Here is a 27,098-nt window from a genome sequence, read left to right as displayed (position 1 = left end):
GGGCAGCACCAGGGTGGAGACAGAGATTTCCTCCTGCCTTCCAGGTGCTGCTTTGTAAGAAGTGTGGAGCTGACAAGTCAACTGACAGCCAGCCTCCCACCTTCCACTAAAACTGATATATAACATGAAACTACACTTGCAGGCAAGGCTTGAGAAGTTATGCCTCTAGATTGTACATTTTTTTGAAACAATGAGTACTTTTCTGGAGAGATGGGTTAGCTTTGGTTAGATTGAAAATGTGTGATGTGCTAGCTCTTTACAACCAGTTGTTTTATTATTGTCGTTAATTTGCCTTAATATATAAAATCAGCCACTATATTCAAAATGAGTCATGTTTTAATACATTTATGAGGCTGTTAGTTTATTAGCTGAGTTTATTGACTCTTAGCTGAAGAACTCATGTTCCCAGATGAAAGAGAACTTCTCCCTGCAAAATAAGCAGAGAATTCCTTGGGTCCCCCTTGCTTTCTTTGCTCATCTTTACTGATTCTTTTTGGTGGGGGCTGTTTTTCTTAGGCCTGTACCTTGGCACGAAGGAACGCCGAGGTATTCCTCAAGTACATCCACAGGAACAATGTCAGCATGCCTGGAGTAGCAAGCCATACGAGGGGGCCTGAGCAGCAAGTGAAAGGTTGGTGCACTGGCTCAATGACAGCACTAAAGTTTTGTTTGCTTCCCACTCTGCTGTGTGGTCATCCTAAAGTTTGTGAACATGCTGAGAAGGCACCTTAAGTTTTGCCATCTGCTGTCGCTAAAATGATACATGTGCCTGACACCTTTAGCGATGGTAGTGAGGTCTCTCAGAAAGTGACCCCTCCTCTGCTAGGCATGAGTTCTTATACAGAACTCTGCTGTTGCAAGTGGTAGTGGGAGGGAAAAGGAAAGGGGGTTGAAACATGGGCTGTCTCTGGCTTCTCTTGTCCCTGGGAGTGACACTGCGCCATCCTCCTCATGTAGGTTGTCAGCTGAGATGATCAGACACTATTTTGCCTTAATATCTAAAAGTGCATAAACAAACAAACATAGATCAAATACAAGGTCTAGATGCATCCTGCTGCTGCTGAGCACTGGAAAACAATGAACCCCAAACTTGTTTGTCCCTAGGATGGATCTGCTGTTTTTTTGTCCCTGGAGTCCTGTTTGATGTCCTACCACATCAAACGATCACCAGCAAAAGTATCTGCCTGTAGTTACTTTCCTTTGGTCAAAAGAGCACCGTTTACAATCAGATGATACATCTGAGATGTTTGAAATGTTTTCATTCTTCTGCTTAGTTAAACAGTTGTTAATCTGTGCCTAGCAATGCTACAAGGTGCTGATAAGAATGAGCAAAGTGATTCTGCAGAAATAAATTATTTTTGTTATTATTATTGGCTTTCTTACAAGCTGCAGAAAGATACAGGTTAAAAGCAGTGCAGTCATTATATATGTGGGAGTGATGGGAACTTTGGTTGTACACAGAAGATGAAAATGGTGCTACTGAAGAGATTATTTTCCTTCCTTGCTTTCAATACGAGTTCTTCAATGTTAACATGACTTTGTTCAACTTTTTCCCACTACTGTGTCAAATGCTTGTTCTTGTTGTGGACTTTTGTTCCCTACAGTTGAAAATCATGGGAATATTAAACTGTGACTCAGCAAGTGCTTAAATAGGTGCCTGATATAAGCTTGTGAGTGTTCCTCACTGAGGTTGTTTGAAATGACTCACTTATATAAAAAACAGCCTGTATATCAGTCTTTTTCTAAGCCAAATGTGTAATTCTTATGCTTGGTGACTCTATCCACAGAAAATCTTTGAAGTGGACACTTTAGTTCAGAAAAAAAGCACATTTAGTAGGATACTTACTTTGCTTCCAAAGCAAAGTCATTATTACTACAAAACAAAATTAGTTTTATTTGGCATAAACTGTTTATTCAGAGACCTGATCTAGAGCACCCATGAGAAGCTTCAAGTTCCTTTTGTCATTCAAAGCTCCCATTGTCCTCAGCAGGGACTGGGCTAGGTTTTGCAATTAAGTATTACCATTTTTTTGACCATAATCAGTGTCACACTTGTAAATGGGGAGGGATACATCCAAATCTGTTTGGTGCCACCAGTGTTGATACATAAGCAATGAACATCGGTACACTCAGAAAGGGCTTAGGGTGAGAGAGGTTATTAACAGGTGCTGTAAATGATTCTAAGTCACTGTAAGTGGTTGAGAAGCCACACTCAATGTTTTAATATAAAAGAGCATAGCTGCTGCCCAGGCTGCATGTGCCTAAGCCCCCTCTAGTGGCTGCTCCACTTTGAGGCTAGGGCAGGAGGGCTGCCATGCCTTACCTGCCCAGGTAGCTACCTGAGCTCCGTACCCAGACATGGCTAGGATGAGCCACATTGCTGCCAGCTACACATGACTTAGCTCAGTTTAAATAGAAAAACTCGGGTTTAACTAAAGTTGATGTTAGTGATAAAGTGTAAAACTCTTGCACTCTCTCTCTGCATGTAATCTTTTCAGTTAAACCCATGGTACTTTTAAAGAGTTAAATCGCGTCCTTTTATCAAGTTGATACAGTCTGGCCGAGCACTCGGGTTTTGAAGTAGAACACGTATGTCCTAGACGCCAAGGAGTAGCAGGTCTCCTGCCAGTCTCTTCCTGAATCTGGGTGTCCCTCAAATGCCCATCATCACACAGAAAACAGTTTAGAGGACCAAAACCAGGCCTCAACCCAAAATCGTAGCCCAGCAGTAACTTCACGGGGAGCACAGAGGGTCGCCAGGCAGTACAGGTGTACAAGAAACCTTACCAGGTATGTCAAACTGGGGGCTCAGGTCTGAAGTAAATTCAGTCATGACCAGAGCTCTGCATAGGACAGTAGGCATTGGTGGCAAGTGCTGGGTAAGCAACAGACAAGGCAGAAAAAAACGCAACTTCTTCTGGGTCAACCAGTACCAGAATCCTGAAATAAGCAACAGAAGAGAATGAAAGGACTAGAAATCATGTACCCCAGTGTATTTACTGGGGTAAATCTCAAACTCTGTTCTAGCATCTTCTCCTTTACCAGATAACCCTGCAACTTTTTTTGTGGTGTTTTTTCTGGTTTTGTTTTTGTTTTTTTTAAAGCAGCCCCTTTGAATCAATGCTTGTTTTTAAGAAGTACAGTCTCAGGGGCTCTGCTCTTGGGAATGCAGTCCAGGCAGAGTGAGTAAATTCAGCTTTTTGTGGCTTATTTCTGTATGCACTCACAGAATCACTAATCATGCAGGCATTTTCCTTTGCCCTACAGCCATTCTGAGTGAGCTGCTGCAGAGGGAGAACCGGGTCCTTCACTTCTGGACCCTGAAGAAGCGGAGATTAGATCAGTGCCAGCAATACGTTGTCTTTGAGCGCAGTGCCAAGCAGGTAGTGTAAAAACCCTACTTTGTCTTTCTGTCCTGGCAATGTGTAGGTATTTCTTGTATCCCTGTAATGCTTCTGTGTGGGGTTCCCGTTGCAATCTCAAGTTGTATTTAAAAACTGTAGCTTTTAAAATGTAGATTTTTTAAAACAATTTAAGAAAATTCCAAAACCCGACAACAAAACTCAGTATTTTTGCCAGGCCAGATTAATTTCTGGATTTGTTCATTTGTTTGAAAATAAATATAAGAGCAAACTTGTTTTACTGAGCTATTACTGAACGAGAAAACTGCTTTCCCTGTGTGCAGATTTATCTGTATATAGGTAGAATACCCTACACTCCTTTTTCTTGTAGGAAACATACACCACCTTTTGTATCCTCTCCCACCTGCTTTGATTACTGTATTCTTTTTATGTGTTCCTAGAAAGTGTTTTAGTACACACAGTATTAAGTCCCGATGGATTTGATATCCTCTATTTGACAGATGGTTTTTTTTTTTTGGTCAGAGGATTAGTTCTTGAAATACAAAGACTGTTTGTTTTGTTTTTCCTTTGGTTGTTTTTGACATTCACAGGCCTTAGACTGGATCCAAGAAACAGGCGAATATTACCTCTCTACTCACAACTCCACAGGAGAATCAGCAGAAGAAACTCAGGAACTCCTGAAGGAATATGGGGAATTCAGAGTACCTGCCAAGGTAAACAGTGGCTTTAACCTAATTATGGCATCTGCCTTAGTCTATGTTTATGATCCTGTTTCAGTGCCTTAAATCTCTGTAGTAATATTCTCTTGATTTTGTATTTTCCTCCTGACATTCCTAGCCCAGAAGCTAAATGTCTTTTGAGAACTGTGATCTTTCATTTTTAGCAAGACATAGGCACAAAAAGGAGGTTTTCTCCCCCTTGGTCTGTACTGGTTATGGAGCATTTTTGTTTTGATGAGAAGGAAGAGAAAGTCCATTTGCATACCAACTTCACAGCAACCTAATAAGACATACCCTAATTTCATCCTTAAACAATCACACAAGAATGGTATAGAATAACTAATTGATCTGAACATATCCAAGGTCATCTTGGATTCCCTGTCTCTTTCTTCTGTCATTACAACCACAATTTGTTTCATTAATTCCAGCTGGGTTGATCATAGATGATCATTTATCTCATTAGAAATAATCTGCTGATCCCAACAAAATGCTTTAAATAAATGGATTTGTAAACTTCAGGGTGAACATTTTTTAATGCAAAGCTGCATTACCAAGAATCTATTAATTTATATGGAGCAATTCTGAGAAACCTGGCAGGGTTTACAGAGGAATGGTGATTGGACCTGCTTCAGACAAATTAATTCAAACCATAGGTAATTCACAGACGGTGAATCCACAGGGGTATTAACAGTCACTGATAAGGATCTAAATTGCAGAGTCGGACTGCAGCAAGACCATGGCTTTGGTATTATGTAGCTTCATTTCACTGTGTCCTGAAATTGATCTTCTGTAGTCCTTAAATTCCTCATTAGGCTGTCCATGCTTGCATGGGTTTGATTCACAGGCTTTGTGGTGTTCTTGTCCCCTTCCTTTTTGCTTAGCTTGCATGTCTGCAAAAATGGGAGATAAGTAGCAGTGGATGGAAATTAATTTACTCAGACAGGACCTGTACAACATTCCTTTAACAGTACTTCTGTAACCACCCATAATCAGTCCGCCTGAAATCATGTTCCGGTTTATAATGTAATATTCATCAGAGTAGTCCTGATTCATCCTGAAGTTTCCAAACTATTTCTACTCTTGACTTAGCCTAGGATTGAGTTTTATACCTTGTTTCTTATTGACCATTACTGACTGTTCCTTACACTGATGCATCTAGTCTTGCTCCCTAGGGCTGTAGTAAATCACTTTCTTACTGCTGACCTAGAATATTTTCATTGCCACGTGCAATCTGGTAAATGCATGTCACTCCCAGACTAAAGTTATTCTCAAATTAAGCTGTAACTGAAAGCCTTCCTGATCCCAATAATTTTCTGGCCAAACCAATTGTTTGGAAAGCAAAAACACCAGTAGCTTTTGGGAACAAATGCTCTTTAAATATAACAGGAAATCAGATTTTTACTTCTCCATACCTAGCCTTGCTTAAGGACTCAATTAATTTGTTATGATGACCTCTGATTCAGCTGTTAATTTATTTTGGTGGTAAAGTTTCTTGAATTTAGTTTTGTGTTTGAAATCTCAATGTTTTCTGGTCTGACGTGCATTTGTCCATTTCTGGCCAGACTGCTGATAATGTCAAATACCTGACAGCATGTTTTGCTTCAGGCAGAGTAGGAAGTTCTCCCCATCTCTGAAAAGCAGCTTGCCAGTACCTCTGGGGATACGATTGATTCTCCTTTTGCTTTTGAGGATTAACATGTGTGTTACACATGTCTGTACGGTTGATATCTCAGTTTTTATAAGCATTTTGTACTTGAGTTGGCTCATAGGGCCCAGGCACCTTCAGTTCCTGGGATAGATTTGGAATCTAAGCTAAAATTTATAACTAGCTCCCTTTGTGCCAGATTTGCACAAAGCTCCTCAACATGGAAAACGATAGTGACTAAGGAGCAGTCAGAGACTAAGTGGCATAGAAAAGACCTCTGGAAGGTTTGGGGGCTCAGTGTATGCTTTGGAGTTCAGGCATCTTCTAGTTTGTAATGCTCTAACTAGAACTAAAATACTGATGGAGGATTTTGTAGTAGATCAGGAATTTGGATTTAAATTCTGTTTGTTTCTGAAACAGGGTAGTAGTCACTCAAACTCGCTTCCCAGACTGATAAGTGGTATATTAATGACCTGTCTACACAGGTCTGCTGAACCACCTAGGTACAGATTCAGAGTAACTTGGTGTATTTTATGAGGTGTGACTTTTAAATCCTATCCTCTACTCTAAGTCTCACAAAAAATAAGTTTTTGGTTATGGGAAGGAAGCATGTCTAACTTCCAACATGTTTTCCTTATGTGTTTGTGTGTGTGTGGTTTCAAAAACTTGACTTTTTCTATCTCCTGCAGCTTCATAAGTGTCCTTATAAAAATGCCATTCCTTTCATGTTTTACTGGGCAAAGTTTAAAGCATCTGATTCTGTGTAAGATGATGTACAGGCAATCTTTAATGATGTATAAAAAATTGCAAGCTGCTTCTGACTGCTGTGTGAATTAAAAGCAAAGGAAATAATAATAATGCAACATAACCAAGGACCATATTTTGGGCAGCAAACAAAGGAGAAAGTGAAGCTCCTCATCCAGCTGGCTGACAGCTTTGTAGAAAAAGGACATATACACGCCACTGAAATTAGGAAGTGGGTCACCACTGTTGACAAACGCTACCGTGACTTCTCTCTCAGGATGGGGAAATACCGCTACTCCCTGGAAAAAGCCCTTGGAATCAATACAGAGGTACTGTAAGTCCATGTCCTGCTGGGGTTTTATACCAAAGCTGAAAGTCACAGAGGGAAGTGAAGGCTATAAATTGAAGTATGAATGCTGAAGGTTATCATGTATCCATTAGAAACACTTAAAACCCAGTCAACCTACCTAGCTAGCGAAGCTCAGAACTGTTTCTGAAGAGAAAAAAATCTTTTTGTGGCAGATCAGTGAAATGAGGAGGAGACAGATGAAGATCAGAAAGGCTTTCTAAACAAATATTTGCACCATTCTCCAGGAGACCATACAGCTACTGGGAAGGAGGGGGAAACACATGATTTGAATAAAAGTCTGTGTTAATTTTAGCATAAACCATAAATCCTGCTCTCACGCCATTATTTTAAGTCAGTCTCAGGCTTTGACTGTAAATTTTTATTCTCTGATCCTTTAACTAGCCAAAAAAATTGATCCCCAACCACTTCATCTCTGAGCTCTTTTAGGTGAAAGAGAGGAACACAAGAGAAACAAAAATTAGAACCTACTGCTATTCCGTTGCCACAATATTAAGGGGGAGTGCCAGAAGCAGAAACACTTAAAGACCTTTCAGTCAACCATCCCTTGAAATTAAATATCAAAGAAAAAGAAATAAATTCCCTCAGTTACACCCTCAAGGTACTTTAAATGTACTGTTCTTTGTAGGGTCTCTAGTTTACACAAGGTTACTAACCACAGTCTGGAAAGGTATTTCGATGGCAGAAGACCATTAGAATTTGGGATTGTCTCTGCATAGTGCTCTACTTTATCAGACTATTTATGAAGTCCTATACTAGGCAATTAATTTAGATGTGAAGGAGTAAGGTAAAATTTAGACACTTGTCATGAGTACATATTCCTAGATAGGAGTAACAGTGAAGATGGTAATAAATCTCATAGTTGGTGGGTTTTTTATGATTTCTCTCTCATTCTTACCTTCTCCCTTCTCACTGTAGTTTTTCTAAATCTCTTTGAATTTCCTTCTTTCTGATATTGGTATCTTTATCTTACTTTTGTCCCTTCTTATCCGTTTGATCTCATGAACATCCTGCATTTCACACAACAGTAGGATTACAATAAATTTAAAATCTGTACTGTCATTTTTTCTAGGATAACAAGGACCTAGAACTAGATATTATTCCAGCAAGTCTTTCAGACCGGGAGGTAAAACTGCGAGATGCAAATCATGAAGTCAATGAAGAAAAAAGAAAGTCGGCCAGAAAGAAAGAGTATGTCCCCAAACGCTCACAGTCTGCCATGGCACATTATCTAAGAGTGATTCTATTATATTTGCATGACCAAACTGACTGACAGTCCTATAACTCCTTCCAGCTGTGGAGCTATTGAGATAAGTCTACAGGTGTAGGGCCGAAGTTGTGACTTGTAGGCTAGAGAACTTCAGAACATAGAGGTTGAATTTCTTTTGGTTTTAATCAGAAGTTACTTTTGGAAAGGAAAAGGAGTGAGTCAAGCACTTCGATTGGACCCTGATGTCCTGGAGATACTCATTGTCATGATTTCTCTCTGGCTGTACGTGAAGAGTAAAATGAACAGGAAAAAATGAAAAGCATCTTTTTGTGTCTAGGTATTATCTAAAGTCCAATGACATCCAGAGGAGTTAACTGGGTTTCAGTGACACAAGAGTTCACTTGAAGTTTAGGTTCAAATTTCAGTGGGTGTAGAACTGAGACAACTGGAAATATTTCATACTAGAGGAAATATTTGGAGACTGCTTGTTGCACTTAAATCTAGAAACAGTCTAATTTCACAGTATTTTATCTTCATTTTTGTGAGAATATTCTGGAAAGCATTTGTATATACAATCCTTCTCAGCCCTCTGAAATTGTCACTACAGCGCATAACCTTGATAAGAAACTGTTTCTGCTTTAGGAACAGTGGTTACACTTGGTCTGCCTGCGGCACATTTTAAAAACGTTGGGCATTTCACCTTGGAGATGCCTAGCCTCAGGCACTACAGATGTGGTTGTTGGGCTTCCTAGCAGTCTGGATTTTCTCTGGTTAGATACCAAGCTGTTGAAGCCTCTTCAAAGTAGTGGTGTCTCCCAAATCCATCTATATTGCCACTGAAGGTCAAGTTTCAAGGTGACTTACCACTGACTATTAGTGAAGATGCAAGTGTTGTTGGTGAATCTCAAGTCCTTACTCCTGGGAAAAAAAAAATTTTGAGAATCAGTTGACTGTTAGAGATGGGCATGTAGATAGTAAATCACAACTCAGGGTTGCAGAAGTACAACTTTATAGAATTTTATGCAGAAAAATATTTAGAAAATAACCCTGCAGGGGACTAGTGTATGAAGTGGTGTTTCGTTCATGGAGCTGAAAGGTGCAAAGTAAGGCAGCTGAAGGTTTAGAGTGGAAGTACACCGATTCATTAGGACAACAGAAGGATGTTTTGTTTTCTGTTCATTATACAAATGCTTATAATGTCCAAAACACCTGAAATACTTTCTTTTTTTCCAGATTCATTATGGCTGAGCTGCTTCAGACTGAAAAAGCTTATGTCAGGGATTTACATGAATGTTTAGAGGTAAGTTACAGCCCAGGAAGTCTCCAGTATTTTCAGGAAGGACATGGCATCCTTTGAGGCGGTGATGTTCACTGTACTGCAAAGGCTGACCTTGACAAGAGTTTGTGTAAGGGTACCACCATTAGTGGCTAGCTGCAGAGCGGTGTCCTGCTGGTGGTGGGGGCTGGGTGGGCAGAGGGAGCTTGTCTCCCTGGCAGAACTGTGCCCTGTGCTCCCCACACTTGGCTGTAAATGTCTGCACCTCCAGGGACACCTGGGTGGGCCTTTATTTGCAAAGCTGCGCTCAACCCTGCAGAGCGAGCGCAATGTTCTGGGACTCAGTGAAGAGCAATACATTTGCACGCTGACCTGAAATGTGTTGGTTTCTAGTCTTTTTTGAATCATGGAACATTTTCTTAAGAATCACATCTATTCCTTTGAATCATCTCATGCTAGAGAAAGAGCTGGATTTGCACTGTCAAATATCTTGCTTAGCTCTACAGCAGGGTGTTCCTGAAGGGCACTGTGATATTCAGGGCAAAAAGCAGAGTGTATTTCAGTGAAATCTGTCAGCTTTCACATTTCTGCAGTTTGAAAGAGATTTTTATGTATCTAATGCTACTGAAGTGGCACATCCAGCTTATCTTTCAACTGTTTCTGCCTGCAGTTTTTGGACACCATCAGTTGGACAGCAAAGACAGGTGGTGTTGGCATGTTTCTGCTTTTTCCTCAGACAACTTTTAAGTGTCAGCACTTTGAATTTCTCTGGAGAGCTTTCTGTGACACTGGAACATTTAACTTTTTTTTAGCTTGTTTGTTTAGCATCAAAGTATGTAGTTCCCTTGTCAGCCTGTGCCTTTGGCAATAAAATGGGAGATCTAGTCTTTTTCACTGCATTTATTCACAAAGCTAACAATTGCTGGTGTCTTCCAGACTTACCTTTGGGAAATGACAAGTGGAGTGGAAGAAATACCCGCTGGGATCCTTAATAAAGAACACATCATCTTTGGCAATATTCAGGAGATATATGACTTTCATAACAAGTAGGTTTTCCTAACAGTTCTGTTAATGCTTACTAAGGAAACCAAAAGCATGTGTATACCTATACATCTACGTGGTGTCAGCAGTGAACGCCTACAGTACAATGCACACAGGAGTGTAAAGTAATAGATCCAGATTTGCAAAGTAATGTTTGATTTCTTGTTTTGTTTCTCTTACAAAAAATGAATTGCATCTTAGTTTAAACTTCACCTTCAGCTGATTAACAATGTTAAAGTCATACTATACCAGTTCTTTGTAGTTCTATACATGCTTTCCATCTCACAGCACTACATCTAGTCTGGAAGGTTGTCTGTCAAATATAGGATCTCTTGGAAAACACGAGGGGGAAAAAAAGGAATGGTTGACATGAGCTGGGTGAATAAGTAGCTTTCCTGCCACTTCTTGGAGACTCTCTGTTTTTAATCTGTACCTAACTGTACTCCCTTTTATCATGATAAGGCTGTGTATCAGGTCAGCTTAGAGGGCATTGTTTCCCTGCTGTAATGTAAATGCAGTAGCAGTTATAAAATTAACATTTAGGGGTGCTGAATCCCACAAGTTCAGCCTGAATTTCAAAGTCTATTGTTAAGTTACACATCAAACCCAAAGCAGTTTGAAAAACAAATCAGAAAAACCTTCCCTGTTGAAGTTCTGGGAGACTTTCAGTGCTTCAGCCAGATAAATGCGCCATCACATACACATAAATATGGTCATCATGTACACATAAATATGGTCCAGCAGAGGCTGCCATATGCATGCTTTTGTGCAATCAGCTTCAAAGCATATCACGATAGTAGATTCAAACTACGTATTACATTAAAAAGGCCTTTAAGTAATAGATGAATTGAGTTCCAGCCCACAAGAATTGCCCTGTCATACAGGTAAATATTCCTCTCCCGTTTAAAACTATGCTAGGATCACCCAATTGCCTTCCCACTTTCCGTCTCTTTGTGGTGCTATATTTTCTTTTTAGTGACCCTGACTGATGCCATCTGATTACTCTCCTTTTTGACTTTCCCTTGCTCCCAGCTACCACCCCTTCAACTGTCAGTCATGCCCCTCAGCTCCCTGCTGCTGTCATTTCTCCTTTCTCTGACCCATCCTTCTCCAGCCCCCTGCTTCTGCATAATCCTTTTCCCACTAAAACTTCTAGCAATGCTAAAATAAATTTTCCCCTGCTCGCCTCCACCAGCATCCTCCACAATCTTCTCCTTTGGCTGGTGATGTTAAGGCATCCCCCAGCCTGATTCAGGGCTGGGGAAACAGCACATTCAGTTGCTTCTCCTTCTGCAACTTCCGTTTCACATTCCTCTTTCCACCCAGACGTTGTACAGGCCTCTATCTCAAACAGAGATGTCACTCATGGTACAAGGTGTCAGGAGAGAGTTGATTATAAAATCTGTATTTTGGGAGTTTACTACTTACCTATGAAATGTCAAGCTTATTTAAATTGTGCTTTGCCCAGTGTGCCAAGTTTGGTGGTGGAAAGCTGGCAGCTTTGGGCTTCTCTTTTTGCTCTTCCTCTGAACCACTGCACAAGATCTTTTTGAAGATTCGTGATCTGATTTTTGAATATCACTTTCAGTCCTGAATACACTGACCCCCTACTAGGGATTGCTACCTTTTCCTTTCTAGTGGAGTCAGGCAGCACTGCTCAAAACCCACAGAATACCTTGGCAAGGACATACTTTTTTCCACTGGCAGGACACTTGATTAGCCTCGTAATCAAGATACAAGTACTGATCATTAGCACTGATTAACTCATTGGTCATTCTGCTTCTCCTGGGTATTTGACTGTAACTAGTTACATTGGTGTCTTCTTTTTTCAGCATTTTTCTAAAAGAACTAGAGAAATACGAACAACTGCCTGAGGATGTGGGCCACTGCTTCGTCACCTGGGTAATGAGGCTTCTTCTTTTCATTATTTATTCAAATTAATTCCTCCAGCACAGACAGAAATAATCTGGGAATTGGTGCAAGGGTTACGTCCTTAGTGATAAGTGAGATTAGGAGCTAATCTGGAACTAAGACTGCTTTGTCCATCACCTCTCCCAGGGTGAAAGGTTCCCTCCCTTAACTCTTCTCCTGAGCAGTGGTGTGAAGGCTTTCCAGAGCCTCTCTCCTTGTCCTGCACTGACCAGCACAGCTTTTACATCTGCTGGTTCCTGTTTAACAGGACTTCCTCGAATCAAACCTCTATTTAGGGGTGACATTCATTTCTTTGTGAAGGGCCCTGGGAGCACAGACATTTAAAATCTTAATATACCTTCCTTAGAGAATCTTAGTTAGGCCATGAGACATCTACAAAGGTGTGAACAACATATTTTATCAACATTTTTCTTCAGAAGTTAGTGTCAAATTTCTGAGCCACTATGCTCTCTCATTCCGTTACCCAGTGCCAGGATAATTTCCAACAGGACTCTGAAATGTTGATGCTAAGAGTCTTCACGGGCGTAGAAGGCTCCAGGAACTGGCTACAGTAATTTATCTCTATGAAAACTGTTTTCTTTTCAAAATATTTACCAGGCAAGTCAGCCATCTTCATGTTTTCTCTGAAGGTTTTATTTGTATTTCAAAGCTGGGAATTAGTATTTTAAAGGTCATTATGAAAAATGTTCACTTATCAAAAAAAATGAGCATGTTTGGATGATTTCAAATGTTTTTTTAATTTAAAAACATGACACAAATATTGATGAAATGGATTTAGAAATATTGTTTACAAAGGAGAGGTTACCTATTTATGAAAGATGGACATATGTATGTATCATTCTGTGCAAAATCTTCATGGTATTTTTTTAAGATACTATCACATCATCTCTGGAATAGTACATGTCCAGAGCTGTGTGTATGGTTACAGACATACACACAAAGCTGCCTGCCCAATTGCAGGGTCCTGTTATTTAGATACCTTGTATAAAAAAGGCAATAGTAACAAAAGGAGGCCATCTTCCTCTTCTGTTTGCCTGCCTGCCTCTCCCTGAGACCAAAGTTCAGTAATATGAAGCTGCTCTAAGGCATAAGTGCACAGATGCTTTTAATTTCCTCTTAAAAATAAATAAATTAGGAAATGAAATGCAAAACACTCCTAGCACAACATAAAGTTTGAGCCATTAAAGTATGAACGAAGGTAAGAAAGGCAAGTTTGGGCCAGGCATCACAAATCTGAGCCAGACTAAAGTAAAAAATGTTGGCTCAAGCCAGTTTAAGCTAGGTGAGTCTCTTGCCCAGAGCTTCTACATTGGCTTTATCTGCAAGTAGGTGATAGAGCCAACACTTCATGACTGAGTTTTGAGACCTGCAGACTTTTGGATACAATCTATGTAACATCATTACAGCTCTTAGAAATTATTTTATAGCTGGATTAAAGTTTTAGGCCTTCACTCTGTGACACTTGTTAAAGAAAGCCTCCCATAGCTGTTACATGGTGCACCTCATTCTGCTCAGAACTGCTCAGGTAAGGCATGAGTTTTCTATAAGTCTTATGTTCTTAATTTGCAATTTTTCTGTTGCTTTGGGAAGTGGGGGTTTATCACCCGTATTTATCCTGGTGAGCCTTAATGAAAGACTGCGCAAGCAGAAAAATAGCTTAACTTGCTTTTCCCTTGATGTTTGTTTTCACAGGCAGATAAATTTCAGATGTATGTCACCTACTGCAAAAACAAGCCTGACTCCAGCCAGCTCATCCTGGAACATGCAGGGACTTTCTTTGATGTAAGCAGCCATTGCCATTTTCCTTTGGCATGCCTAGTGCAGCTGAAACACTTCCTCTTTACAGCTGAGCAACAGGTTCCTTTTTGTGCTTTGGCATTTGGGTTTTTCATTCCACTGCAGGTATCACATGCTGTGAAAAGTGATAGGCTGTGGTGTGATGCGTAATCTTTATCAGTGTGACAAGTTGTTTTTAATGGAGACACACATTCTTATGGGAACCTTTGTGCATTTTTCAGACCCGATCCTTTCTAAAGATCTGGTTTAGATGTACTCTCTACCTCTGGGTTTTGTGGTAAAATGAAAAGCAGATCCCATTATATTTTATGACCTGAAAGCCCTAAGTCCAGAATAAGATCCTGTTCTCCTGTTCTGCAGATTTTACCCAACCTATTAAACATTTGCTTCATCATGCTAGTAAGGGACTCCATTGACTGCAATTAGACTATTTCCCTTGCAAGCGCTACACCTGGTGCTAAAAAATTTGCAGACTCCAATCCCAGTTTTGTAGGCTGAGAAAGATCTTTAAAGTTTTTGAGTAATTTTGAACTAAGCTTTCCCTCTGATTTCTGGGACCTCATCGGTTTTGCCATGCATGTCTGCTAGCTTATAGCTTTAATTAGTTGCCTTTCTGAAAAAACGCTAAAACATTTTTTCCAAAGCATTGAAAATCTTTTTACAAATGTAACCCCTCAGCAGCATCCAACCTGTGATGTGTTTGGCAGCTGACATGAATCAGCTCCTCTGGGCTTTGCATGTGTCAATGGTTATAGCATTTCGATTAAACTCAACACTGAAAGACCTCACATGAGGCAGAAAAGTGATGAACACCTTTTGCCTTGTTACCAACTGGTCTAAAAGTAGAATTGAACTGAAAGGGGTTTTCCAGGAGGTGGCGCTTGAGCCTGTTGAATGGTTTGTACTGTTTGGTGACTGGGGCGGGGGGGTGAGCCGCATGGGGTGTCTTATCAGTGGTGTTCACACAGGTTTAAAAGCGTTTTCTTTGCTAAGCTTTTCCAATTCAGCGCAGTATATGGGCTCGAAATCTGCCTGATATTGCTTAATAGTGAATATTCATGTGTCAGCATCTGTTGTTTTGCAAGGGGGCATGTTTTTCTTCCATTGGTGGGAATTGTGCTGGGCTACCGAGTGGTGCTGGTGCAAGAAGAGAAAGCTGTCTATCTCCCCCCCAAAATCCCCTAGGAGTCACTCAATCTGAGCGACTAAGGTAGTGGAAGTACCTGTAGATCCTTCTTATCTTGATCTTGGAGTGGCAGCGGTTAAGTGACAGGACAGGGGACAGTCTGGCCTGAGGAATACGGAGCAAATGGCTGGTTCTTTTCTTCCAGGCAGAACCTGGAATTTCCCAAAACACCCTGATAATGCGAGTGAATTATCCAGAATAACACCCCTTAGTAAGAAACCTGCTTGAAGATGACAAGTGTACAACCCCTCAAATTGCATAAACCGTCATAGAAAGCCACCTTTGAGATGAAAACAAGCAGTCCCAGTAATCTGTCCGAACCCTTCAAGTCTGTGGAAAATTTGCAGCCTCAGGGGTCATTGCAAGGGTTAGCTAATTAGGAGAAGGAGCAAAGAAAATTGACATATCTTGTTTGAAACTGTGAAGAGAATTAATAGCGATGCTATCGTAGCTGGGATGTTCTAAGGACATAAGTGAAGCCATATATGTAGAGAAAAGCAGTTTCTTTTCTTAGACCAGTTGATACAAGTGGAAAACTATGCACAAACTCTCATTCGTGAAACTTGCCTAGAAGTTGTTGGTATGGTTATATTAGCTGGAAATTGCCTAGGGAATGGAACTAGTATGCTTACTCTTTCATAATTGCAGTAGACTCATTCATTTGGTTCTTTCACTTTTTGTATCTGTCTTGTTCATCATCTGAGAGTATTACTACATTACTTATAACTGCGTTCTTCATTCAGTAGTTTCAAAGATAAATTATGCCTCCCGTATTTAGTAACTTTTAATATTTGTAATATCATATACTTCAGGCTAGCAAGATATATTTTTGATTACCAACATGTGTTAGCCCTCAGCTTCAGCTGGTGGAAATCAGCATATTATTGAGGTGATTTTAGTGTCTGTTATTTAAGCGAGCTTTGGACCTTAGGACAAAGTTTGGTTCAGTCATCTATACGCCACATGGCACCTTTAACTTGCATGACCAGCATTTACAGAGTGGAACACGGTAAAGCTCACTGATTTTGGTAGCATTGCAGAGCATTGGGTTTCTGCATGTTCTTGGATAGTTTCTCTGCTGAGCTGGAGTGTCCCTTAGGAAATGGGCAGAGGTGCAAGCAGGTTCTCAGTTTCTCCTTAGTAATATTTTTTCTGAAATTGCTCACCAAAGATTTGTGTCATGCATTACAAAACCTAAACATTTCATGAGGGTTTCAGTGCTGAATCCGTCTACTCAGCAAGCTGTTGGTCTGTACACCCGGTTCAGGATGCAGTTTGTCCTCCTACTAAACAACTGTACACAATTAGACTTATCTTAATTTGTGAATGTCTTTAGACATTTGATACAAAATCTGGGCACTTTTATCACTGCTTCATGGTAAATTCATCGATTCTTATGTATGAAATTGTATTTAAGTATTCCTGTCTCCATGTTGTCCATCCAAGGGCCTCTGAGGGTCCTGTGCTGCCCTATGCAAGGATATTTTTGGTGTGTGTCTGGGATTCTGCCATTGCATGTAAGACTACACGTTGATCCTGTTCTATAGCTCATCTGGTTTGCAACACACAACTGTCAGTACATGGTGCCTGTCAGATACTGTCATTTCTTCCAGGCCCTTGGGACAATATTCCATGCAAGGAATGACTAAAGTTGTGTCTAGTGGTGAGCCATGGTGCACTATAATGTGAGCCAAGCTTGCTTTAAACAAGAAGCAGGCAAAGTAGAGAGCACAGAGCCCTGTGACTAGCTTGCTTCTGAAACCTGCCAGCTACTTCAAAGCTAGCTCAGGTATCTCTGTGCTTCATCTTACTTAGAGGTGTGTAAGAAATGTCTGCACTACCATGCTCCACCCTGCACAGACCTCTCCAGTTTCCATCTCCACCCACAGTAAGTCCAGACCTCTCCAGCTGTTAAAAAGCCAACCCAAGACATACTCCAGCGGGCTGCCATCTTACTCCAACACTTCAGGGACCAGAGGAAGGAGCTGCAGGGAGAATGTCCCTTTCCAGCAGTGTACTTGTCTGATTGCCATGTAGCAGTGCTATTGCTTCCCTGCTGCAGGTTCCCGTGCAGCAGGGACAGCTGTCACTCCATCAACCCACTGTGTCTCCACACAGTCTGACCAGGGAGCATCCTGGCGGAGCAAGGAATGCCCAAAGGGGAGATATCTTGCTGGGAGCGTGCCCTGCTATTCGGAGAGCTGGGAGGAAGGAATAGCGCTAAATTCATTACTTGGATCCTACAAAAACAAGTGTACTCAGCCAGCTCCAGGAAGTTCACAGACGTGGCCGAGGTCTTGCTGGCTCCGGCAGTTACTAATTGAATCCTAGCCATGTGCTCTGCAGACTCTGTCCCTGTTTGGAGCCAGGCATGACTCAGCTTCATGCGAACTCCATTAACCCACACAGAGAGCCCCTTCCCTTCTGGGTCTCGTTCATGCCACCAGAGATATTTTTTTCTAAACCAAACTTGCCTAGTACCAAAAAAAAAAAAAATCTGTTGGCACATTATGTGAAAAGTTGCTATTTTTGCATCCCAGCTTAAAGATAAACACTGGAGCTAAAAAACCCAGTAACCTCCCTAGTACTCAGCAGAAAATCAGACTGTATACAGAAATAAAATCTCCGTTCTTGGCAGTTCTTCCCCCTTCATCTTCTGTAACTTCTTCCCTTTACAGCCTCAAATTTACCCTCCAGTGGCTGGAGATAAGTCCCATTCCCCGTCCCCATCTGCTCCCCTAGGAACCGAGGATTTGCTGATGGCCAGGAGCAAGGGGAGGCATGCCCAGGGCCTGGTGGAGACAGAAGGAATTCCAACCTGTTCTGTTTCAGCAGTGAATGTGCCCCTGTAGGGCATGAGTTTTAAATCTTTTAGATGGTTAAATATGTGCAGTAGGGTCCTGTAGGATTTTCAGGAGCTCCTAACTCCCACTGGAACCAGTTGGAGGGAGGCAGCTGGGCCCTTTGCAGACCTCACCAGGTGCCTGTCTGTAATGTCTCCAGAAGTTCATGAGCACGTCACACTGATCAGCACAGACATTTTGGTTGAGATTCAGGTGACAAGCCAGGAACGTTCAGTGCTGTAAAAGGTGTCATAAGGGTATCTCTCCTGGCCCCCAGCTGCCACCTCAGAATAGCATAGGTCTGTCAGCACTGTGTCAGACCTGTTACTCTCATGTGGATATTGCAGCTACCTCAGGGCTCTCAAATGATACTAGATGCTTATGTTTAGACAGCTAAATGACACCCTACGCATGCAATTTAATTTAATGTCACTCCACTTTAATTGACTGCTAAGACTCTGCTTTCAGCCTTCATTGCTAGGAGAAACCAGTTGACATGACAGATAAGTCATATTTAAATCAAGCCTGTATAGTTTACTCAACATAGCCTTAGCTTGACTTGCATAGGGCCCCTGCAGTTTAAGTGGCCTTAGGGGGCCTCTGCAATTTATTGCCAGCATTTCTGAAACCACAGTTATTTGCATGTGAGCTTAAAGAGAGTTAAAAAAATAACAAAGAAATGCAGAGGTCCAGAGCTAAAATTAGTTATGGGTGGTTCTGTCTGGCTGGGGGGGGTTAATAGTTTTCTATGCCTGACTGCTGTTTTTATCTCTTCTAGGAAATTCAGCAAAGACATGGTCTGGCCAACTCTATCTCTTCTTATTTAATCAAGCCTGTCCAGAGGATCACAAAATATCAACTCCTACTGAAGGTACCTTAGTGAGCTGCCCAAATCAGCTCATGCAGAGCAGTTCACAGGTGTAATGAGTTAACTTATTCTTAAGGGAGCTGCTTCATCACCTTTTCATGACTTGTAAGCAGCTGCTGCTGAGCTGCTACTCCTGCTCCCCAGGCCTGAGCCTGGCAACAAAGTGTGAAATCAGGTTGGGTGTTTTAAAGGAAAAGACTCACAGGAAGAAAAAAACCAACAGTAAAAAACTGATCACCTGTTTCAGCTGCGGGAGGGTGTTGTATTTAAGTGGATTTAACCCTAAAAAGCAAGAACTGGGACAGAGAAATTGAAGGGATGACAGAACTGTTTACTTTCCTTCTTGCTAAGTTTGTGACATGTAATATTTTGATTAAAGATTTCAATGACACCAGTAATGAACTTTGGGAAATTTCACTGACTCTTAACTGAGACTCCTTCACTGGCATTAGATTCTGTTTGGGAGCTAACAAGTTTGTGTTTGAAAAACAGGGAAAAGCTTCATATACAAAGCAAGAACTTCCAAGTGAAACGTTAACATTTCCAATAAAAAAACACCCTTTGTTGGTTTGTTTTAAATTGGTTACAGGTTTTTGCAGTATCTTGTGAGTAGGTGAATTTTAGATCTAACTTAACCAGCCACTGTTCACTTCAAAACTAGTAAACCAGAGGAGAAGAAATATCTGGGGGATAAGGGAAGAGGCAGAGTCTGACTTTGAAGAGCTAGGACCAGATATGATACTTGCATCTCTTTAAAGCTTCCTGTGTATATACCAAAGGAGTGATACGCTCTACTAGGAAGGCACTTACTAAGTACATTCAGTGTGTTGACAAATCTGTGCTTTGTACCAGTTTACTGAAACAACACGTAGGTTTACCATAGTCTTGCGAGTGCTGTGGGACAGCAAGCCTGCACTGTACAAACCACCTGCTAATGGGAAGGCTAAACCACCCCTTCAGTCATCACCCTGGTGGTCTTCTCAGGTGAATCTTTCCTGAAGTGACGTCCCTGCCCTGAGCACAGCCCACTGCCAGCCCTGCCCGCACTGCGGTTCTCACCAGCACCACTGGATCAGGCAGGGGTCCTGCAACCCAGCTGGCACAGCTGGACTGACTGATGAGCGCAGCATAGGCAAAAATCCCCAGAAACCCTTTAAGCGCAGTGTCACTCGAGAGCACCTTATGTTGTCTTGCTTTATTCACGATGCGTTTTGATGCACTTCAGCTTTCTCCTGCCACTGTTAGTGAAGCGGTTGCAACTTTTTGTTTTACTTGCCAAGAAAACCAATCTGAGATAAAGCCAGCACGTTGGTCAGTTTGTTTATAGGTGTTCTGCATTGCTTCTTAGGAACTGCTAACCTGCTGCGAGGAGGGCAAAGGGGAACTCAAAGATGGTCTGGAAGTGATGCTCAGTGTCCCAAAGAAGGCCAACGACGCAATGCACGTCAGCATGCTGGAAGGTAGCACATGGCTGGGGCAGGGGAGGGACCCGCCCATAAATGAAGCCTTCTTGTAACTTGTGTAGAAAGTTAGTACAGGTTGACTACAGCAATACTGTTGATTGATCATAATTTTCAGGTACTTCCTAGTTCCTTTCTGATATATCTCCAACAGTCTTGGAAGAATAAAGCTGGCTAGGAAGTTTAGGGTTCTTATTTATTTATGTGTGTCTCTATATATGTACATACACATATGTGTGTGTGTATATATATATTAGATATTTGTATACATATACAATGTGTATATATATTTGGTTAAAACGTTCTTACTCAATGAAAAAAAACCAAACAACCCTTCTGAAACAGTATCAGTGTAGCTGCTGGCAGCTGTAACAATTATTGGATGAAAACATTTCTAAATATTGTATCAACATTTCAAGAAAAAGTTCTAGTTTTCCAAGTCAAAACAGTTTATGTTTCAAAATGTTTGTATAATTATCCCAAAAATAATTTTTTAAAAAAAAGTATTATTAAAAAGTATTTCAAAATTACAGAAAAAAATATTTTGATTGTCCCAAAGTTAAGTCTTTTATTGGCTTTTTGATGTGTGGAGTATTTCTAAAATTTAAAAATTTTGTTCTGGACAGAGATGCTTTATTGTCTTTCAATCATTTTCTTGGCCTGGGAAAATAATTTCCAGCCTGGCTTCAGTCAGAACCAGGAAACAAGTCGAGTACTAAAACGAGCAAGAAAAAGGAAATGGTGCCAGTAGCTAAGCAGCACATTAAGGCCAGGTGATTAAAATTGCAGAGGGGTAAACTGACTCAGCATAGGTAGAAACACTATAAAGATGGTTTTAACTGTGGTGTCTGGTGAAAAGTAAGGTTTCCCAAAATAACACCTGGATAATCTGTCCTCATGAGATGGCTAATGCCACGCAATAATAAAGAAGCAGAGATAACTTTGTTAGAGTAGACAAGCACTTGGACAGTTGTATTCTGAAGAAAACACTATTTCTGACAATGTGGAGGGGCCAGGGCTGCTTGCTGCTCTCCCAGGGCTATCTGGCATGACAACAGCAGGCTGTGCTGGTGGAGGAGCAGTCCCCAGCTCTGGAGAGAAGTGTGACCCACAAGCTGCTGAGACAGCAACTGCTGGAACAGCAGCTTGGAGGGCACCTTGCACTAGGGACTTCCTTTTCCCTCAAGCCACCCAGTTACGGGGAGGGAGTCCTGTGATCCTCAGCCATGTGAAAGTTTTTGACATGCAGCTTGGAATATGAGAAAATCCTCCTGGAAAGTTTTTTCAGACACCATACCAATTTGCTCTTATAGATGTAGCACCCCCATGCCACTGCTGTGCCCACAGGTCCTTGAAGGTTAGGTTAGCATGCTTGAAGGCATCATGATATGATGGGGCACCTCTAGCCACTGCACATTATGTTTCTCTGAATTTGTGTTGACATGCATAAGATTCCTTGCATTGCAGTTTTGTGTACAGTAACTGCCACTGAAACCTTTATAATGTTTATCTTTGAGTAATTACTACTACACTTAGAAGCAGTCTCATTTAGCACACATGACGTATTTGCTTCTGGTGAAATAGTTAAATCATTGCAGTAGAAAAAAAAAAAGAAAAATATTTTCACTGGGGCAATGGATACCCATTAATGTCCTTTCAGAATATACATAAAAAAAGAGAAAGGCCCTTTTATTTCAGTTCCTTACTGCTCTGGTGTTTCTGGGCATTACTGGTCCCAAGAACAAATACAAGCCAATGTATTTTGTGGTTTTAGGGTTTGATGAGAACCTGGACGTCCAGGGAGAGCTGATTCTTCAGGATTCCTTCCAAGTGTGGGATCCCAAGTCTCTCATTCGGAAAGGCCGTGAGAGGCATTTGTTTCTCTTTGAAATCTCTTTGGTGTTTAGCAAAGAGATCAAAGATTCTTCAGGACACACAAAATATGTTTACAAGAACAAGTTACTGGTAGGTGTGGCTGCAAAGAAAATATTCTGGATGTTGTGTTTTCTTGTAGGTAGCGGTGGAGTTTGGGGGCTGGCTCACATTTCTCCATGCTGGATTGGGGATACTCATGCCGCCTGGAAGGGCTGGCTCTGGGCCCTGTGGGGCTCACCTGGAAGCCAAGCTCATAGGGAGTCTGGAGATGTTTAAGATAGTGAGATGTGAAGGGTGGGTGGGAAATGCAAGGAGTATCACTCAAGCCATTCACTTCCCTGCAATCCCCTGCTGGTTTTCTCTTTCTTTTATCTCTGTGTAGCAAAGCAGAGACAAGATCTTATTCCCTTATCCATCCCTGCCTCCCCATTTCTCCCTACAAACATAAAGTTTTCTGGACTCATGAGGCTTCATATATATGAAATCTCTCATCATCTCTCTTCCACACTAGACCTCAGAACTGGGAGTGACTGAACATGTTGAAGGAGATCCCTGTAAATTTGCTTTGTGGTCTGGACGAACACCATCCTCAGACAATAAAACAGTGCTGAAAGTAAGTCTTTTCTACTTGTTTTCTTTGCTTTAGAGCTGCTAGTTCAGGCCTTGGGAGCATTAAATGAAATGTAAGTTTCTTCTCTCCTCATATTTGCGTGGCTTCCGTGTCTATCAGCGGGATCATGCCTGCATCAGAAGCAATTCAGCTCTAAGGCCTCAGTATGAGTCAAGACAGTGCAGTTGTGCAGCCTTGCTGAAATTGCATCTCCTCTTGCAATCTGGGTTGAAGAGCTGCACACTGACACAGGGCACATCTCAGGGTGTTTGGTTGGGAGGCGTAATTCTCTTAGTCCTTTGCCACTGGGCTGATCAACAATCAACCAATTCCTCAAACCTCCAGAGCTGACAGCCATTTCTGTCAAGTGAGTTCCTAATGAAGAATTCATGTTATAGTTATTTTGTCCGAGGAAATCCCAGCTGTGCACTGATAACCTATTTCTCCTCTACAGAGCATGCTGTACTGCTAGCATTAAATATATTTATCCAGAGCTTAGCTGCTTTGCTGTTGCTTGCCGAGTAGGTCTGGTAAAAATACCCTCAGTTCTCCTGGGGTTACCAGGTACTCCAGCAGCTAAAACAATACAGCAGAGAGGAGAAACAGTTAATCATGCATTTTCATCAGCCAGCCACGATTCTTCTACATAGGAGGTGACATGCTGGAAATATGAGAAAGTGTCTGTCTTTTTCTGCCTTGTGGAACTTTAGGCATCCAGTATTGAAACAAAACAAGAATGGATCAAAAATATCCGGGAAGTCATTCAAGAAAGGATTATCCATCTGAAAGGAGCTCTGAAAGAGCCAATTCAGCTCCCCAAGACACCAGCAAAGCAGCGAAACAACAGTAGAAGGTAACCTCAGTCATTCCATACAACATGAAATCACTAGCATTTTCTCGACCAACAGCAGTGTAGTGTCTGTGGGCTTTTTACTGGATTCACTTGTTTTTTCTTACTATAGTCAAAAGCAGGTTTCATCATCTTTGTTTTTTATATGTTGTCTTGGCAAAAGTAGCTAGAAAGCTTTTCTATGATATACATACAAAGGTCTTTTATTTTAGTACTCCAAAGTATTAGGGAGAAATGAACAGTAAAAATTCTTCAGAGTCCAAGGTTACGTTTCTTTCCCAAAGTAGAATTTACTTTTTCACATTTGACTATTAACAGATTTATTTCTTTTTTCCCTGTTTGGCATTTTGAATTGTTTGACAATGAAAATCACAGCTGGTCATGACAATATATTACTACAGTGAAGAAGCTGTGTTTCATCATCAAATACAAACTCATTTCAGCCTGTGAAGTAATATTAAATTTTTTTGTCAACTTCTTTGAATCCTGGATTAAATAGAAATTATAGAAAATGAATTGTTCTTTTGCTGTCATGCTGGCATTCCCAAAAGCCACCTGTAATTCGAGCATCTCCATTTCCTCATCAAGTTTTATTACGCTCTTATTTCAGGCTGTGTTATAGAGGCATCCAAAGCATGAGTAGCCAAGGTCACCCAGGAGACCTGTAGCAAGGCAGGCATCCAGACATTTCTTCCTGGGGACATGCACCAATACAAAAGTATTCTAGTACAGAATGGGGATCTTAATTTTTTTTTCCTTTGTCCTTAAATATGTATTTTGTATTTAAAGACGACTAAAAATTTAGAAGAACTATATCTATAGAGCAGAAGGGAAGAAAATACCCTCTGTTAGCAGACTTACAGAGGTAGACTCGTAGAGGTCTACACTGTCTTTATTTATGTTTGTTTGGATATCATTTTTATGGCTTAGTATTACTCCTGAAGACGTGGTTCCTGTGAGACAAGAGAAATACCCCTTCATTCAGTGTCATGTGTAGCCTGGGCTGAATGGTTTTGGTTAAGGCAGAAATCTAATTGAAGGAAAAATTCTGCCTCACACCCTCATTACAGAGCTATTTTTGAACACCAGAGTCTTCTATGCTGTAAATATGCAGGCAATGGCCATCCTGTTTCCAGCAACAAACATTGTGATTATGTGCTAATCCCAACCCTATGGCTGAGGGTGACATCATTTTAAATTGCAAGCTATATAGCAACATGGGCTGCATCATTGAGGTAATTTTAGCACAAAGACAGCTCTGGCACGCTGACTCAGCACTTTCCAAATCCACCTATAAAGTTGTGCACATTCCAAGGTGGTATGTTAAGTAAGCACCATTGTTTCCCTATTATGTCTTTTGCAGAGATGGAGTAGATGATGCAGACAGCCAAGGAGATGGCAGCAGTCAACCTGACACCATTTCCATTGCATCCAGGACATCACAGAACACAGTGGACAGCGATAAGGTAGGACTGAAATGTGAAAATACACTGCAGCTAGTCACCCCCAGAAAAATGTAAGTGAAGAGCAGAATAGAAGGCAAAATAAAGCAACCTGTCCTCTGCTGAGTGAGTTGAAACTTGTATTCCCTTATGCTAGGCTATTAAAATCCAGTCTGTTTCTAGCTGCTCGTCCGTACTGCTGTTTTACATGGTAACATCTCTGTTGCTGCAGCTTCTTTGTGATTCAGACACAGAGGTTGAATTGGCTCTGAAGAAACACAGCCCACAGCAATGTTTTATTCCCTAGTAGAACTTTCCCTGTGGGAGCCAGCTTCTGAATCAGCAAACAGTTGGTTATGTTCCATATTTGCCCTCTGGGCTAAAATCTGTAGTTCGTTGAAGGGAATACAGGTGCTTACACACCAATTAATAGAGCAAAACTGGGATCCTGGCTGGTATCTTGAGAGCCTGGGAGACCTACGCTTTCCAGAGGCTGTGATTCTGGACCCCTCTCTGAGCATGGACATATGGTGGAGCATATGGATGGCCCTGAGACGCGCTAGATTCTGTTGGAATGCTGCACACTGTCAGCACGTACGTACTCGTCACTTTACTTATCAGACAATCTGAGTCCAGATTCCCAGCTTCAGTAGGATGCCTGATTTGAATTTGTCACCCTGATACCTCCAACTGCGGTCTTTTAGCTGAATTAGCAGTTGCTGGTAGGAGTAAATGGGCTGGTAGTAATAATTGACCTTAGCTACGCTGATGGGGTTTGTCATATCCACTGAAAGAATGTCCATATTGTCTTCATGTGTTGTTTTGAAATCATGTGTGACTTGCAAAAGGATGAATTCTGCAGTACCATTATGGATTTATCTGTTTGTCAGAGCTTTAATTATGCTGCCGCTTACACAAGGTAGAAGGGTGTCTTCACAAAATCAGAGTTCAATTTTATGGTTGTAAAGTTCACAAGTAAGGTTCAGTGAAGACATTATTTTGAAAGCTGGACTCGGAAATAGGAGTTAATTGCAAGTACATTACCTTTGTAAGACCGCCTGTTGTATTTATCTTAAAGGTGTGTTCCCATGCTTTCGCTTTTTTGACCAAAAATGCGCATTAGAAAACTATTAATCCTCTCAATCCAAAGGCCACTGTAATGTATGCAAATACTTTACCCGATGTCAAAGAAGTGTTTTCTTATGTCTTCAATCCACATGGACTTGCCCTGCTTTTCCATGTTTTTCACATTTATCATTCCTGAGAAAGGCCCTGACTTGGTAGAGTGCTTGAGCTCATGCTTAATTTTAAGAATTCGCATAAGCTTTGCTCATTTGCCCCAAGCCCATTGACTCGGTTGCCTGGATTATGGTAGACAGGTAAGGTCTAGGTAAGATGCTCCATATTTCATGCTGTAGCTGCATACAAGGTCCATAGTGCCAACAGCACAGGAAACTGTCAGGCTGTATCCTGAAAGACAGCCCATCATGGCAACAGATGGTTTAAGGATGCAAGACTGGAAAGGGTTACAGGAATTTCTATCTAAAACCTTGTTTGAACTGAAGGGTGAATGTCTATGAGATAAATTGAGCACCAGATTGTAAAGGGAAAAATTTGTTACCACTGGGAAAAGGCTAAATCAGTTCTAGGGTTGTGTCATGTTTTTTACTTTTTTAAGGTGAGTAGGTTCACTTGCTGACTTAAGGCTATCTGTGTGTTCATGTGTCCTTATATACATTTAATGAATAGAAACAAATTCCAGTGTACAGCTAAAGCCTAAATATACTTGTATGTGCTTTGTTGAATCTGAGCAACTGCTGTATCATTCTTAGAGAGACAGTTCCTGCCAAACAGTTTCCTTATTGTCACTG

The 27,098-nt window shown here is 41.2% G+C and overlaps 1 protein-coding gene across 11 annotated transcripts in view; it reads left to right on the top strand.

The window, feature by feature from the left end:
- Positions 1–27,098, top strand: part of KALRN (kalirin RhoGEF kinase) — a 530,488-nt gene that overhangs the window by 361,246 nt on the left and 142,144 nt on the right. For all 11 annotated transcript variants that reach the window (XR_011324291.1, XM_069780931.1, XM_069780932.1 and 8 more), the window contains exons 19-33: positions 517–631; positions 3,268–3,383; positions 3,953–4,075; positions 6,617–6,799; positions 7,910–8,028; positions 9,281–9,347; positions 10,260–10,369; positions 12,197–12,266; positions 13,989–14,078; positions 18,901–18,993; positions 20,339–20,450; positions 22,225–22,415; positions 22,837–22,938; positions 23,646–23,788; positions 25,149–25,251. Coding sequence is in view for 10 of the 11 variants with exons in the window: in XM_069780931.1 (XP_069637032.1) it covers positions 517–631; positions 3,268–3,383; positions 3,953–4,075; positions 6,617–6,799; positions 7,910–8,028; positions 9,281–9,347; positions 10,260–10,369; positions 12,197–12,266; positions 13,989–14,078; positions 18,901–18,993; positions 20,339–20,450; positions 22,225–22,415; positions 22,837–22,938; positions 23,646–23,788; positions 25,149–25,251 (1,737 nt within the window). In the remaining variant the exon portion in view is untranslated. The remainder of the gene's footprint in view (positions 1–516; positions 632–3,267; positions 3,384–3,952; positions 4,076–6,616; positions 6,800–7,909; positions 8,029–9,280; positions 9,348–10,259; positions 10,370–12,196; positions 12,267–13,988; positions 14,079–18,900; positions 18,994–20,338; positions 20,451–22,224; positions 22,416–22,836; positions 22,939–23,645; positions 23,789–25,148; positions 25,252–27,098) is intronic.

Source organism: Haliaeetus albicilla, chromosome 4, assembly GCF_947461875.1.
Source record: "Haliaeetus albicilla chromosome 4, bHalAlb1.1, whole genome shotgun sequence".
Lineage (NCBI taxonomy): Eukaryota > Metazoa > Chordata > Aves > Accipitriformes > Accipitridae > Haliaeetus > Haliaeetus albicilla.
The sequence above is the reverse complement of the archived record's forward strand: the minus strand, read 5'-3'. Positions and strand labels throughout refer to the sequence as shown.